Here is a 14,518-nt window from a genome sequence, read left to right as displayed (position 1 = left end):
ACCAAAAATAAATAAATCTATAAATACTGTAAGCCAAGACAATTCAGTCACAAAAAAAAGAAAGTAGGAAAGTTAAAAATATGCATAATTTGTACAAATGTCTTTCCACCATTGTGTAGAAATCCACCCTGATCTCAGGCAGACCTGTTTAATTACTTTTGTTCTCTAACAAGGGAGAACAATGTCTAAAATTGATCTCATTTCCACAGGATTCCACATATATGTACAGTAAGTAAAATGGTAGTGTTAATGGTAAAGATAAGCAGAAGATAAAAACAGCAATTTTCACAGCATGAAGCAACACTGAGGCAGTTGCAGGTCATAAGAAATGTGCTTATGTATAATAATTAGTCGACTGGTAGTTAAAGAGGAATTTTGGCTTAAAAGAAATACATTTTAGTGTTTGTGTCATCTAGTGGAAGAAATGCTTTAAAACAAATGGAGCCAAATTTACAACTAGACACAGACAGCAATCACCTGTTAAAGCATGAAGTTTATGATTGTCAGAGCCATAGCCTAAATACACTCCACTCAAGAACTTAAATGAAAATTTCCACCTGTCATGAAATAAATAAAAACAAAAATATAAAATAAATCTGGAGACTAAGATGTCCATTGTCAAACAATGATGGTCATTCAGGTGGTGTTGATTTATGAAACATAATATTCTATTTTCGAACCATTCTAATTCTGCACTTTATTTATTTGTTTATTTGTTTTTTCCTTCATTCAATTGAGTGTATGAAGAAGATTCAATAGTCATATTTTAGACAGCAGTCAGCACTACCATCATGAATTAAGTTATGTATTTTGTGAGCGTTTATTTTCATTCACAGACATACTAACATTCAAGCTGGTCAAGTATAGCAGTTATCAGGTGGTGGTTATGTTTAGAACAGGGGTCACCAACATGGTGCCCACGGGCACCAGTTCACCTGCAAAGGCCACATGAGTTGCCCCGCGGGCCTTTTCTAAAAATAGCTCACCATAGCGCCACTTACCAGTGAGATGCATCTCATTTTTTTGTTGCGATTCTTTTTTAAATCACACTTGCATTAGTGTGAATTTGAAAATAACAATATTAAAAAAAAAACTTTAAGAAATGTTTCATATTAGATTAGAGCTAGCTGGTCTCCAAGTTGATTTTTGTATGTTACGTAATTGATAATCTGTACAAACATGATGCAACGCATTTGTTTGCATGATTTGTTAAAAATTGTTAGTGGATAGTGAAAAAGTTGTAAAATGTATTATTTGAGAATGTAAATACTTGCAGAGAGTTATAGAAATAAAGTTTTGCATATTGATATTAATCTTTTTCCTACCTTGTTAAATCATTGTTGATAATTGTTGTGAGAAATCATTAACAGGATCAGTGTCTTCACATAGATGAATATCATTAATTATTAATAATAACATACAATTAGAGTTAAATTGAACTAATTTGTTATTTCAGAAGATTGTATCAAACTGGTAGCCCTTCACATTAATCAGTACCCAAGAAGCAGCTCTTAGTTTCAAAAAGGTTGGTGACCCTGGTCTAGAACGTGACTCAAATTGAAATGATTTTGATCTAATATGTCACTTGTTTTTGATTTATTGCCTGGTTAATCAATATTCAATAGCCTGTTTTAATAAAATTTCAGCCCTGTTAGATTCCTAACAGTGTCTAATTATAGGCACATTTCCAGCTGTGCCTATTTACATCCTATGAGCTTCAAGTGAACTGTTTGTAAATTCAGGTTAAAAATGATTCCACTGTGGAAATACAAGGATCATTAACAGTATTCTTTAAAAAAGATGAGCATTTAAATAACACAACCATTTATTTGTTTGTTACTTTTTTTATTGATATCAACAGTGTTTATTACTCAAGTGTTTTAAAAACAGACAATTTATTTTCTCATATCAGCTTCCAAATTATGGAAAATTATTCAGCCATGTCCTTTAACATTTATTTAGGTCAATAGAACAGATGTAAGGGTATCGACTTCCACAGACAGTATTGGACCAGCCAACTGAAACAAGGGAGAAAATAAAACAGTTAGAAAAAAACGTTTGATTTGCAAGAACTAGACAATATATCTGAATCAAACATATGAGTATATGAAACCAAATAAAATTGTATTTGTCACATACACATACATACAGAGTACGACATGTAGCGAAATACTTTGTCCGACATTTTAGCATAAAAAAGGATAAAGCATATATGTGAAAGAAAGCATTACCATTACTGTTCATGAGAGCACATAGGTAGCTGCCCACACTGCTTAGTAAGTGCCAGTTACTGTAGTAGAAGCGAGCTGTGTCAACCCACAGCCATGTTCCCTGTAAAATACACAACCACATGCCTTACTAATGACTATGTCCATCAGTAACACAGGAACATAACTGGCTTTAAATTTTATTAATATATTGTTTTATTTCATAGATTTTTCTTTTAAGATCATCTGACAGATTCAGATGTGTACACTTTGTAGTTAATTTTAAACTACATTCAGAGTCTACTGTAATATATTATTAATTTACCTGGAAGTTGTAAGCACCAATCCAAGCCTGTGACAGACCAGCCATATCAAGCAAACTCTGCAGGAATTTATGATCCCCAAGACTTTGTACAGATGCCAGTCTTGCCTGTTCAGCTGCACACTGTTCCTAAAGACATAATTAGCCCAAGATATGATTAGAGATTGTCATAAGAAAACAGTTCATTATTAATTTTTACTTTAAATTTCTTAACTATCTTAGTTTTTTCTTTGCTTAGCATCCAGTGCATCTTTAAACAGGATTCTTTCTTCTGCCATCTTTTGTGTTAAGATTTTGATATTTACCTCAGCACTGATCCAGGACAGACTTGATCTCATGAGTCGAAAGCAGCGTGATCCATATTTGACCCATCCATGTGGACAGATGCCTGATTTAACTGTGAAAATAATGCACATATCTGTTCTATGCTTACTCCATCTATGTTCATTTCTATTGTTTTTTTCAGAATTTATTTAAAAAATCTTTTAAATTGATCAGCCCCTTTAATTGACTTGTATAGTAAAATTACCTTCAGCAGACTTTGGGAGCTTCCTCTTTATCCTCAACTGAAATCACAAGTGATAATGTATAATGTACTTAATATTGTTTATTGACACCCAACATCAATATAAGTACAGACAAAAAAAAAAAAAAAAAAAAAAAAGTATACCAATATACTGACCTTTATTAATCAACTCATCAACCGCCAATTCAGTAGTTTTTCCTGAGGAATTTTCCAAACTAACGACAGCCAAAAATAAATTTTATTCTTCAGTACATTAGCATGAGATTAAACTATTGTGGCAACAACAACAACATACTACCATTACTACTACTACTACTAATAATAATAATAAAAATAATAATAAATAAACAAATATGTAAGAATGCTTTACAGAGTTTCTTAAAATTCCAGACTACTGCTGGTGGTCACTAACCTTGAAGTACCTGTTCCTTCTCAGGTCCAGTCTCAATTGCTGCAGCTTCAGAAACAACATGAAAAATTTACAAACATTACACAAGTCACAATGATTCATAAAATCTTCACACTGCATTTAGTATTTCTTGCTGCTTACCTGTAACAGTCCTCAGTGTAAAGGTAGCACACAGCAGCACACACACAATCCAAACCTTCATGGTGATGAGGATGATGACTGCAGCTACTTTTAAAAGAAAAATAAATAGAATGATTTTTAATTTGATTGAAATCATGCAATTTCAGTTCCATCTTACTATTCTGTCTCTCCTTATGATCTTAGTATTCTCAGTTTAAATAAAACCTTCATTGTTTAATGTTTAACATTTCCAATTAAGCTTAAGCTAGAATGAAAATGCATTTCAGTGTTAACAAGAAAGTGAGGAAGTACCGATTCTTATGTTTCAGGTTGTATCTGTCTAGCAGAAATTGAGAGCAGTCTGTTGAATGAAGTTCCCCAGGTGCTATATATATCAGTCCATTCCATTAATTGTGTCTAATACACAAGAAAATGTCTGTCACTGTAAAACATGGTCATGCAACTTGTTTATGGTTTACAGAAATCTCAGTGATAAATCCATATCTTACATCACTGCTTCTTTTCAAAAGTGTGAATGAAAGATAGTAAGTGAAAAAGATAGTAAGATAGTGATTAAGTTTCTATGTTGAACTCTGGACACCAGGATTAAAGTAAGCTACCAATTACACAATCTAAATTATACGAATTGGTTTATGCTATTGATAACACTTACCTGAAATGGAAGAGATTTTAATTGTAAATCAAATACTGGAAGTTGTGAAACCTTTACATAACAATAAAGAGACGTGTGATACAGCTGTGTGATATTGTCATTAATTAGCTTCACTTAATCATTATGGTACCAGTAGAACTTCTGCTATTTGTACATCGCAAAACATCCAGTACATCAACAGACCAATGCTTTTTCCAAATAAACTGATATTTATTATTAAAATTCCTTCCATTTCTGGTAAGTGTTACAGCACATCAATAGCATAAAATAATTCTTATCATTTAGATTGTGTAATTGGTAGCTTACTTTGATCCTGGTGTCCAGAGTTCAACATAGAAACTCGATCACTATTATTATTTTCATTCACACTTTTGAACAGAAGCAGTGATGTAAGATGTGGATTTATCACTGAGATTTCTGTAAACCATAAACAAGATGCATGACCATGTTTTAGAGTTACTGACATTTTCTTGTGTATTAGACACAATTGATGAAATGGACTGGAATATATCGTATGAATTAAAATACTAATACTTTTAACACTAATGTTATTGACTCTTGTATTTCCACAGTGGAATCATTTTTAGTCTAAATCTACAGACATTTCACTATATTTCCACGGAGGAAACGTGTCACCAGTGGGTGTCTACCCAGCGACTGCCCCGCAGGCGGGGAGCTATATGCCGACACGATGGCCGACACGTAAACCTTCAGGGTCGAGGGGGTTAACCCCGCTGCAAACTGTTCCTGTAGGAACTCCAGAACTGACCCAACCGGGCAGTTAACAGGATCCAGGCCACGGTGCTCGCACCAAGACGTGAACAGTCGCCACCATGTGGCGTACGACCTCCTCGTGGAGGGAGCTCTGGTGCACTTTAGATGGAAATAGGCACAGCTGAAAATTAACCTATAATTAGAAACTGTTAGAAATGTAACAAAGCTGATATGTTACTAAAACAGGTTATTGAATATTGATTAACCGGGAAATACATAAAAAAACAATTGACATATTAGCTCAAAATCATATAAATTTGTGTCACCTTCTAGACACAAACACCACCTGATAACTGTCACTACTGGCCCAGCTGGAGATTTAGTTCCTTCGTGAATAAACAGCAATGTTCACAGAATACATGTAGTCATTCATGAATGTTTTTAATGCAGACTGTGTATTGCGCTAATGACAAATTAACAAAACTACATTAGCATAAATTCTGGATGTTGACTGTACATTATAAAAAGACAATAAAAGAAGACTGCACACAAACCACCATAAGCCTCCATAACAGATTGGGCATTGCTTCTACAAGTGAGAAGAACGTCTCTAGGTTACGACCGTAACCCTAGTTCCCCAAGGGAACGAGACGCTGCGTCGAAACGCTATGGGAACGCCCCTGCGTGACCGCGCTCTGACCCACGTGTGTAATCTGACCAATAGGCGTTTGGAACGTGACGTCATCAGCGGGCGACGTCGCGTAAACAGGAAGCTACAAATGGCTGCGAGATGGACCAGACGCTAGGGTTACGGTCGTAACCTAGAGACGTTCCCCTTCAGGAACTCGAGCTGCGTCGAAACGCTATGGGAACGAGAGTCCAATCACGCCACACTGACCAGACCCTGCCTAGAGAGTGAGGGCCTCGGCACCAGCACGCAAAACAGAGGAGCCCGGGGTGGCTCTGAGGTCAAGGTCATAGAACCTGACGAAGGTCAGCGGGGTGGACCAACCCGCCGCGTCACAGATGTCCTGGAGAGGGACTCCAGCGGACCAGGCCGTAGAGGCCGCCACACTCCGGGTGGAGTGAGCTCGAACCCCAAGCGGTGCGGGGAGGCCAGAGGACTCGTGAGCCGACATAATTGCATCCACAACCCATCTGCTCAATGTCTGCTTATTGGCCGGGAAACCTTTCCTATTAGGGCCATAGCAGACAAGCAGCTGCTCCGACTTCCTCCAAGGACTCGTCCTGCGGAGGTAAGCATCCAGCGCTCTCACTGGACACAGTCGGTGCTGTCGCTCCTGGTCGGGGGCAGTAAACGGAGGAGGGCAGAATGCCTGCAACACGACAGGACGTGAGGGAGCCGTAGGCACCTTAGGCACGTACCCAGGTTTCGGATAGAGAAACACCTTGGCCATGCCAGGGGCAAACTCCAGGCGAGACGGGGCCACGGACAGAGCCTGCAGATCCCCGAACCTCTTCAGGGAGGAAATCGGCAACAGAAAGGTGATCTTAATCGACAGAAACCTAAGGGCCACATCGGCTAACGGCTCGACGGGGGCTCAGAAAGAGCCGCCAGCACAACAGCCAGATCCCAGACAGGCACTCTGGGTCGCGTCCCGGGCCTCAGCCTCCGGGTGCCACGGAGGAAACGTGTCACCAGTGGGTGTCTACCCAGCGACTGCCCCGCAGGCGGGGAGCCATATGCCGACACGATGGCCGACACGTAAACCTTCAGGGTCAAGGGGGTTAACCCTGCTGCAAACTGTTCCTGTAGGAACTCCAGAACTGACCCAACCGGGCAGTTAACAGGATCCAGGCCACGGTGTTCGCACCAAGACGTGAACAGTCGCCACCATGTGGCGTACGACCTCCTCATGGAGGGAGCTCTGGAGTGGAGAAGCGTCTCTACCACCTCGGCGGAGAGACCGGCTGCCACGAACCGTGCCCCCTCAGGGGCCACAGCCACAGCCTCCACAACTCTGGGCGGGGGTGAACCAGGGTCCCGCCCGCCTGAGAGAGAAGATCCCTCCTGGGTGGAATCTCCCACGGAGGGCCCTCGAGTAGGGGCACCAGATCCGCAAACCACGGCTTGCTCGGCCATCGAGGCGCCACCAGGAGGAGACGGACTCCCTCCCGGCGAACTCTCTCCAGAACTCCAGGGAGCAGAGCGATCGGGGGGAAGGCGTGCAGACGTAACCTCGGCCACGACTGCACCATGGCATCCAGCCCTAACGGGGCTGGGTGAGAGAGAGAGAACCAGAGGGGACAGTGCGAGGTCTCCTGGGTCGCAAAAAGATCCACTTGGGCTCTGTAGAACCGCCGCCATACCAGCTCCACCACGTCGGGGTGGAGACGCCATTCCACAGGCCTCGGCCCCTGCCTCGACAGGGCGTCTGCTCTGACATTCAACCGACCCGGGATGTAAATGGCCCTGAGGGACAGGAACCTGTCCTGAGACCACAAGAGGACCGCCCGTGCTAGCTTGTACAAGGGGCGAGATCGGAGACCCCCCTGATGTAGGAGACCACCGCTGTATTGTCCGTACGGACCAACACATGGCGATCTCTCAGGTCCGGGAGAAAGTGTTTTAACCCCAAAACACCGCCATCATCTCCAGGCAATTTATGTGCCACGAGGCGTGGGCGCTCCACAAACCCTGGGCGGAGTGGCCACTCATGACCGCTCCCACCCGTGAGGCGTCCGTCGTGGCGTCACGCGACAACACGGAACCCCCAACACCGGGCCACGGGCCAGGAACGTCCGGTCTTTCCAGACATCCAAGGCTCGAAGGACACGCCGCGAGACCTTGATAGTGCGATCGGGTTTCCCTGAGGAGAACCCCTGCCCCGAGCCACCACTGGAGGGGCCTCATGTGCAGAAGCCCGAGCGGAACTATGCTGGACGCCGCTGCCATGAGCCCTAGCAGCCTCTGGAACTGCCGTACAGTGAGTGGCTGGCCTTCCCGCACTCTCCTGACGGCTGTAAGGATGACTTCGACCCGAGCAGGTGACAACTGTGCCTGCATCCTGGCCGCGTCCCACACCACGCCCAAAAAGGTGGTTCTCTGTGCAGGAGAAAGCACGCTTTTGCTGGCGTTTAGCGAAACCCAAGCACCTTCATGTAGGTGAGGCGACATCTCGATGCCGAATCGCCTGGTGCTCGAGGAGCCATGATCAACCAATCGTCGATGTAATTCAAAATGCGGATGCCCTGAAGCCGCAGCGGGGCCAGTGCAGCATCGACGCACATCGTGAAGGTGCGGGGTGACAGTGCCAGACTGAACAGGAGGACCCGATATTGGTATGCTACGCCCCCGAAAGCAAACCTCAGGAACCTCCTGTGTGCAGGAAGGATGGAGATGTGAAAGTATCGTCCTTCAGATCTATAGTGACGAACCAGTCCCGGACCTGATCTGCGTCACGACCCCCTTGAGGGTGAGCATCCTGAACCTGAGTCTCCTGAGAGAGCGGTTCAAGGAGCGAAGATCCAGAATGGGACGCAACCCGCCATCCTTCTTCGGAACAACGAAGTACGGGCTGTAGAAGCCTGACTCTCGAACCGAGGGGGGAACCACCTCGATGGCCCCTTTCCCCAGGAGCGTGCGCACTTCCTTTTCCAGGACCAGAGCCTGCTCGGGACCCACCAGGGTGGGACACATCCCGTTGAAACGGGGAGGAGAGGACGCGAACTGCAGTGCGTAACCCCCTTCTATGGTCCGCAGGACCCACCGGGAGACTCCTGGCAGTACCTCCCAAGCTGCCAGAAAGTTCCTCAGGGGAACCAGCCCCTCGGGACTGGCCTCTGACCCACTCAGAGCAGCTGGGGCGGGGCCCTGCAGCTGAAGACACCTCGAAAGAGGCGGCGGGGCTCCCCCATCCGTACCGAGACTTTGGGCGGAAGTGGAGGGAGACACCCGCTGGGGCGGGGCCCTGCAGCTGAAGACACCTCGAAAGAGGCGGCGGGGCTCCCCCATCCGTACCGAGACTTTGGGCGGAAGTGGAGGGAGACACCCGCTGGAGGGCGGCCGTGCTCTGAAGCACATCCTGTGGCAGAGTCCACAAACCGGCCTCCTGGTGGTGCGGGGGAGGGACGGGCACCGTAGCATGAGGCGAACACCGCCCCCTCGACCGAAAATCGTCAGGATTTCCGCACCAGGACCAGGCTGGGGCTGCCGCCGACCAGCCCCACGTGATCGGCGAGGGAGGTACTGCTGAAACGCAGCCAACTGCTTCTTAGACTCCTGAAACCTGTTTACGACCGCCGTCACGGCGTCACCAAACAGACCAGGAGGAGCCATCGGTGCGTTCAAGAGCACAGCTCGATCCTTGTCCGGGAGGTCGGACAAGGTGAGCCACAGATGCCGCTCAGTGGCTACCAGGGCCGCCATGGACCGACCAACGGCCCGCGCCGTATGTTTCGTGGTCCGAAGGGTTAGGTCGGCAGCGCAACGTAACTCCTTAATGTCGGTGGCCCCGGAGCTAAGTCCCTCATCCAAGTCACGCAGCAGGTCAGCCTGGTATGCCTGCAACACACCCATGGTGTGGAGACATCCCGCAGCTTGACCTGCTGCCGCGTAAGCCTTCCCCACTAAAGCCGATGTAGCACGTAGCGGTTTAGTAGGGAACACCGGAGCCTTTAGCGGCGATGCCACGCTAGGAGAGAGATAGCTAGCTAGCGTCTCTTCGACACGCGGCATCGCCCCATAGCCGCACGCCTTAGCCCCAACCACATTCACGTAAAGCGAAGAGTGGTGCGACGAAGCACGTGCTGAGTATGGGGTTTCCCAAGAACTGGACACCTCGGCGTGCAGATCAGGGAAAAACGGCAGGCTCCGGCGCCGAGGAAGCGACACAGGACGCAGAAAACGCTCATCCAGCTTACTGGGTGCGCGCTGTCTCTGCTGCTCCACTGGCCAAGCTAGATCCAGCTTAGCAACGGCTCGTGTCACGACCTCGAGGAGCTCCTCGTACAGCACAGGCTGAGAGGACTCCACGGGCTCGCTAGCATCCATCAGCTCACCCTCCTCGTAGAGAGAGACATGTAATGCCGCGCTGCTCGTACCGGGAGAAGAAGCAGCCATCGGGCCTGCTTCCCCAATAGAGCCGAAGCTCAATTCAGCCGACGAAGCTGAAGCGGACTCATCCGACTCCATCCCTCCATGCGAATCCTTACCGGTAATGAAACGCGGACACGGATGAACGCACTTACGGAAACCCTGTCTGCCAGCCATCACTCGATCAGAAAAACACATCGAAACAGCGCTTACCTGAACGAGCAGAAAGCTAGCGTCTGGTCCATCTCGCAGCCATTTGTAGCTTCCTGTTTACGCGACGTCGCCCGCTGATGACGTCACGTCCCAAACGCCTATTGGTCAGATTACACACGTGGTTCAGAGCGCGGTCACGCAGGGGCGTTCCCATAGCGTTTCGACGCAGCTCAAGTTCCTGAAGGGGAACTGTACTAAAGGCTGATTAATATTTTTTTTCAAAAGATATCACTTTTATTGTGGTGTTGATGGTAGTGCTGGTTGCTGTCTAACACGTGAATATTGAATTTTCCGAAAGCAGAACAAAGAGAGTGCAGTTTCAGAATTGTTTTAATTTCATCTATTAAGTTTCAAAATCACCACCACCTCTATGACAATGTTTTCAATGAACATCTTAGTCTCCAGATTTAGTTTATAGATTAATTTTTATTTCATTCATGACAGATGTAATTTTTTATTTTAATTCTGTAAAAAAGAAACATATATAGCATACAAAGTAGTTTTATTACTATTTCCTTGTATCAATTTCACATCAACTAATTTTAAATCTAAGTTTAAGCTGTTTGTATGCAACAGCTATGTATTTGATATGTTTTAAAGTGTTTTGTCCGCTAGATGACGCTATAACTATATTTTATTGATTTCAACCCAAAATTCCCATTTCAACCACTAAAATTTCTTACCGCTTTTTCTTTTTTTTTTTACAAACGTTGTTGTGACACTGTTGTAATTTTAGTTCATTAAACAAGCAGTAAATTAAAGGATTAGGAATATTTTTTTGTTAAACCACAGCTCATTCATTTATATCTAACATTTGGTACACAAGTGAGCAAATGTTACTTCTTTTTCTCCCAACAGAAAAACTAAAAAAACCTCATAACTTCATGGTGTGGCCGAACAACTTTAGTCCCCTGTAGTTACTGCAGGTCTGCACATCTCCCTTATTCTTAAAAAATCGTTACCAGCACATTCCTCAGGCATGCTCTCACCTTTCAGAATCTTGTTAAACAATTTTGTTAAAACTCCAGTCATCTCTGGTAAACATCTTCACGCTTCTACTAGTATGTCATCTGGGACAACCGACTTAGCACTCTTCATCCTCTTAATAGCTGCTCTCACTTCCTCCATATTAATCCTATCCACTTCCCGCTTCGCCATCTCCAAATCATCCATCCTTCTCTCTTTTTTTTCTTCACTCATCAGCATTAAATACCCCCTTCACCCTCTCAACACATCCTCCTCACGCATCCACACACTTCCATCTGCATCCTTTATTGCTCTAACTTGCAGCAAATCCATCCCAGCGCAGTCCCTTTGTCTAGCCAATTGTTACAACATTTTATTAACACAACCATTTGTTTGTTTGTAAAATTTTTTATTGATATCAACAGTGTTTATAGGTCAAGTGTTCCGAAAACAGATTTATTTTGCCATATCAGCTTTAAAATTATAGACAGTTATTCATCTGTACTTTAACATGTATTTAGCTCAATAGAACAGATAAAAGGGTATCCACGTTCACAGATAGTATTGGACCAGCCAACTGAAACAAATGAGAAAATCAAAAATTTACATTTCATTCGCGAGAATTAGACAGTATATCTGAATCAAACATATGAGTATATGTGAAAGAAAGCATTACCATTACTGTTCATGAGAGCACATGGGTAGCTGCCCACACTGCTCAGTGAGTACCAGTTACTGTAGTAGAAGCGAGCTGTGTCAACCCACAGCCATGTTCCCTGTAAAATACACAACCACATGCCTTACTAATGACTATATCTATCAGTAACACAGGAACATAACTGGCTTTACATTTTATTAATATATTATTTGTATTTATTTTTGTAGAATTTATTTTTGTAGAATTTATATATATTTTATATTTTAATTTAAATTTTTTTTCTTTTTTTTTTCTTCAAGGATCATCTGACAGATTCAGATGTGTACACTTTGTAGTTAATTTCAAATGACATTCAGAGTCTACTGTAATATATTATTAAGTTACCTGGAAGTTGTAAGCACCAATCCAAGCCTGTGACAGACCAGCCATATCAAGCAAACTCTGCAGGAATTTATGATCCCCAAGACTTTGTACAGATGCCAGTCTTGCCTGTTCAGCTGCACACTGTTCCTAAAGACATAATTAGCCCAAGATATGATTAGAGATTGTCATGAGAAAACAGTTTCTTAACTTTTTTAACTATGTTTTTTCTTTCTTTATTCTGCTGTCTTTTGTCTTAAGATTTTGATATGTACCTCAGCACCGATCCAGGACAGACTTGATCTCATGAGTCGAAAGCAGCGTGATCCATATTTGACCCATCCATGTGGACAGATGCCTGATTTAACTGTAAAAAATAATGCACATCTCTGTTCTATGCTTACTCCATTTATGTTCATTTCTGTGTTATTAGAATTATTAGAATTTATTGTAAAAACTTTTTAAATTGATCAGCCCCTTTATTGACTTGTATAATAAAATTACCTTCAGCAGTATTGACTTTGGGAGCTTCCTCTTTTTCCTCAACTGAAATCACAAGTGATAATGTATTACTTAATATTGTTTATTGACACCCAACATCAATATAAGTACAGACAAAAAACAACACCAGTATGCAAATATGCTGACAAATTATTAATCAACTCAACAGCCAATTCAGTTGTTTCTACTGAGGAGTTATCCAAATTACCAGCAAACTACAGACAAAAATGATTATATTTTATTATTTATATATATATATATATATATATATATATATATATATATATATATATATATATATATATATATATATATATATATATAATTATTCTTCACTGAATTAGCATGGAATGTATCTATTTTGGCAAAATTTTAACAACAACAACAACAACAACAATAATAATAATAATAATAATAATAATAATAATAATAATAATAAATAAACAAATATGTAAGAATGCTTTAGAGAGTTTCTTTAAATTCCAGACTACTGCTGGTGGTCACTAACCTTGAAGTACCTGTTCCTCCTCAGGTCCAGTCTCAATTGCTGCAGCTTCAGAAACATGAAAATCACATTACAAACATTACACAAGTCACAATGATTCATAAAATCCTCACACTGCTTGTTGTATTTCTTGCTGCTTACCTGTAACAGTCCTCAGTGTAAAGGTAGCACACAGCAGCACACACACAATCCAAACCTTCATGATGATCAGGATGATGACTGCAGCTACTTTTAAAAGAAAAATAAATAGAATTAATTAAAATTCTATAGCAATTTCAGTTCAACCTTACTATTGTCTCTCCTTGTGATTTTAGTATTTTCAGTCTAGGATGAAAATGCATTTCAGTGTAAACAAGAAAGTGAGGAAGTACCGATTCTTATGTTTCAGGTTGTATCTGTCTAGCAGAAATTGAGAGCAGTCTGTTGAATGAAGTTCCCAGGGTGCTATATATACCAGTCCATTCCATTTATTGTGTCTAATACACAAGGAAATGTCTGTCACTGTAAAACATGGTCATGCAACTTGTTTATGGTTTACAGAAATCTCAGTGATAAATCCATATCTTACATCACTGCTTCTGTTCAAAAGTGTGAATAAAAAATAGTGATGGTGATCGAGTTTCTATGTTGAACTCTGGACACCAGGATCAAAGTAAGCTACCAATTACACAATCTAAATGATAAGAATTATGCTATAACACTTACCAGAAATGGGAGAGATTTTAATTGTAAATCACCTACTGGAAGCTGTGAAACTTTTACATTTCAATAAAGAGATTCCTGTAAGCTGTGTGATCCTGTCATCTTCATGCTTCAATACCTCAAATGCTAATGTTAACACAGCATGAAGCAACACTGATATATTTCACATCACATTTTATTTTTTTTAATGTAGAATTGTTAATTTATAATCAGCACTGTAGACACTGCATTTAATGTCCTGTAACTGATGGTGCCATTAAACAACCTAATGCTATATTCATGGTTCCAGCAGAAAATCAAAGTACAAAACTGTACTACTTTGTAAAACCATGCACAATGCTTTCTTCAAACATATGTGCGTTTTTACAGTGTGCATTAAATAATGTATATATTTAATCAAATGTTTAATTCATTTATATCTAATGGAAATTTGCAACATTTAATATTTAAATTCTAAAGGATGATGTCATTAATATTATGCTTTTATGAATAAAATGTTTTTTGTAATTCTTTAGTAGGCATGAATTTATTAATTTTAATTTAATTAATTATTATTATTTAATATAAAAAACAAATGTTTTATTGC

At 42.1% G+C, this 14,518-nt stretch overlaps 1 protein-coding gene across 1 annotated transcript; it reads right to left on the bottom strand.

Moving 5' to 3' along the window:
- Positions 1-11,623: 11,623 nt before the first annotated feature.
- On the bottom strand, positions 11,624-14,184 carry LOC124395730 (ladderlectin-like). The gene is made up of 8 exons (XM_046864526.1): positions 13,602-14,184; positions 13,372-13,458; positions 13,234-13,278; positions 12,729-12,770; positions 12,500-12,591; positions 12,249-12,374; positions 11,883-11,982; positions 11,624-11,783 (listed from the first exon to the last, which is right to left on the bottom strand). Exons 2-8 carry the CDS (start codon positions 13,430-13,432, stop codon positions 11,713-11,715), a joined length of 537 nt encoding a protein of 178 aa, XP_046720482.1. The 5' UTR covers positions 13,433-13,458; positions 13,602-14,184; the 3' UTR covers positions 11,624-11,712.
- Between the last annotated feature and the right edge of the window lie 334 nt (positions 14,185-14,518).

This window comes from Silurus meridionalis, chromosome 2, assembly GCF_014805685.1.
Source record: "Silurus meridionalis isolate SWU-2019-XX chromosome 2, ASM1480568v1, whole genome shotgun sequence".
In the NCBI taxonomy this organism is placed as follows: domain Eukaryota; kingdom Metazoa; phylum Chordata; class Actinopteri; order Siluriformes; family Siluridae; genus Silurus; species Silurus meridionalis.
Note: the sequence above shows the minus strand (reverse complement) of the source record. Positions and strands in the feature narration are given on the sequence as shown.

Bases quoted from the DNA above. Each gene is read 5' to 3' on its own strand.
- LOC124395730 (XM_046864526.1), bottom strand. From the start codon at position 13,432: ATGAAGGTTTGGATTGTGTGTGTGCTGCTGTGTGCTACCTTTACACTG. The intron at 12,771-13,233 runs GTTAGTGACCAC...TTGTGATTTCAG, and splicing joins GGAGGAACAGGTACTTCAAG to TTGAGGAAAAAGAGGAAGCT. The intron at 11,983-12,248 runs GTAACTTAATAA...TGTATTTTACAG, and splicing joins TTGGTGCTTACAACTTCCAG to GGAACATGGCTGTGGGTTGA.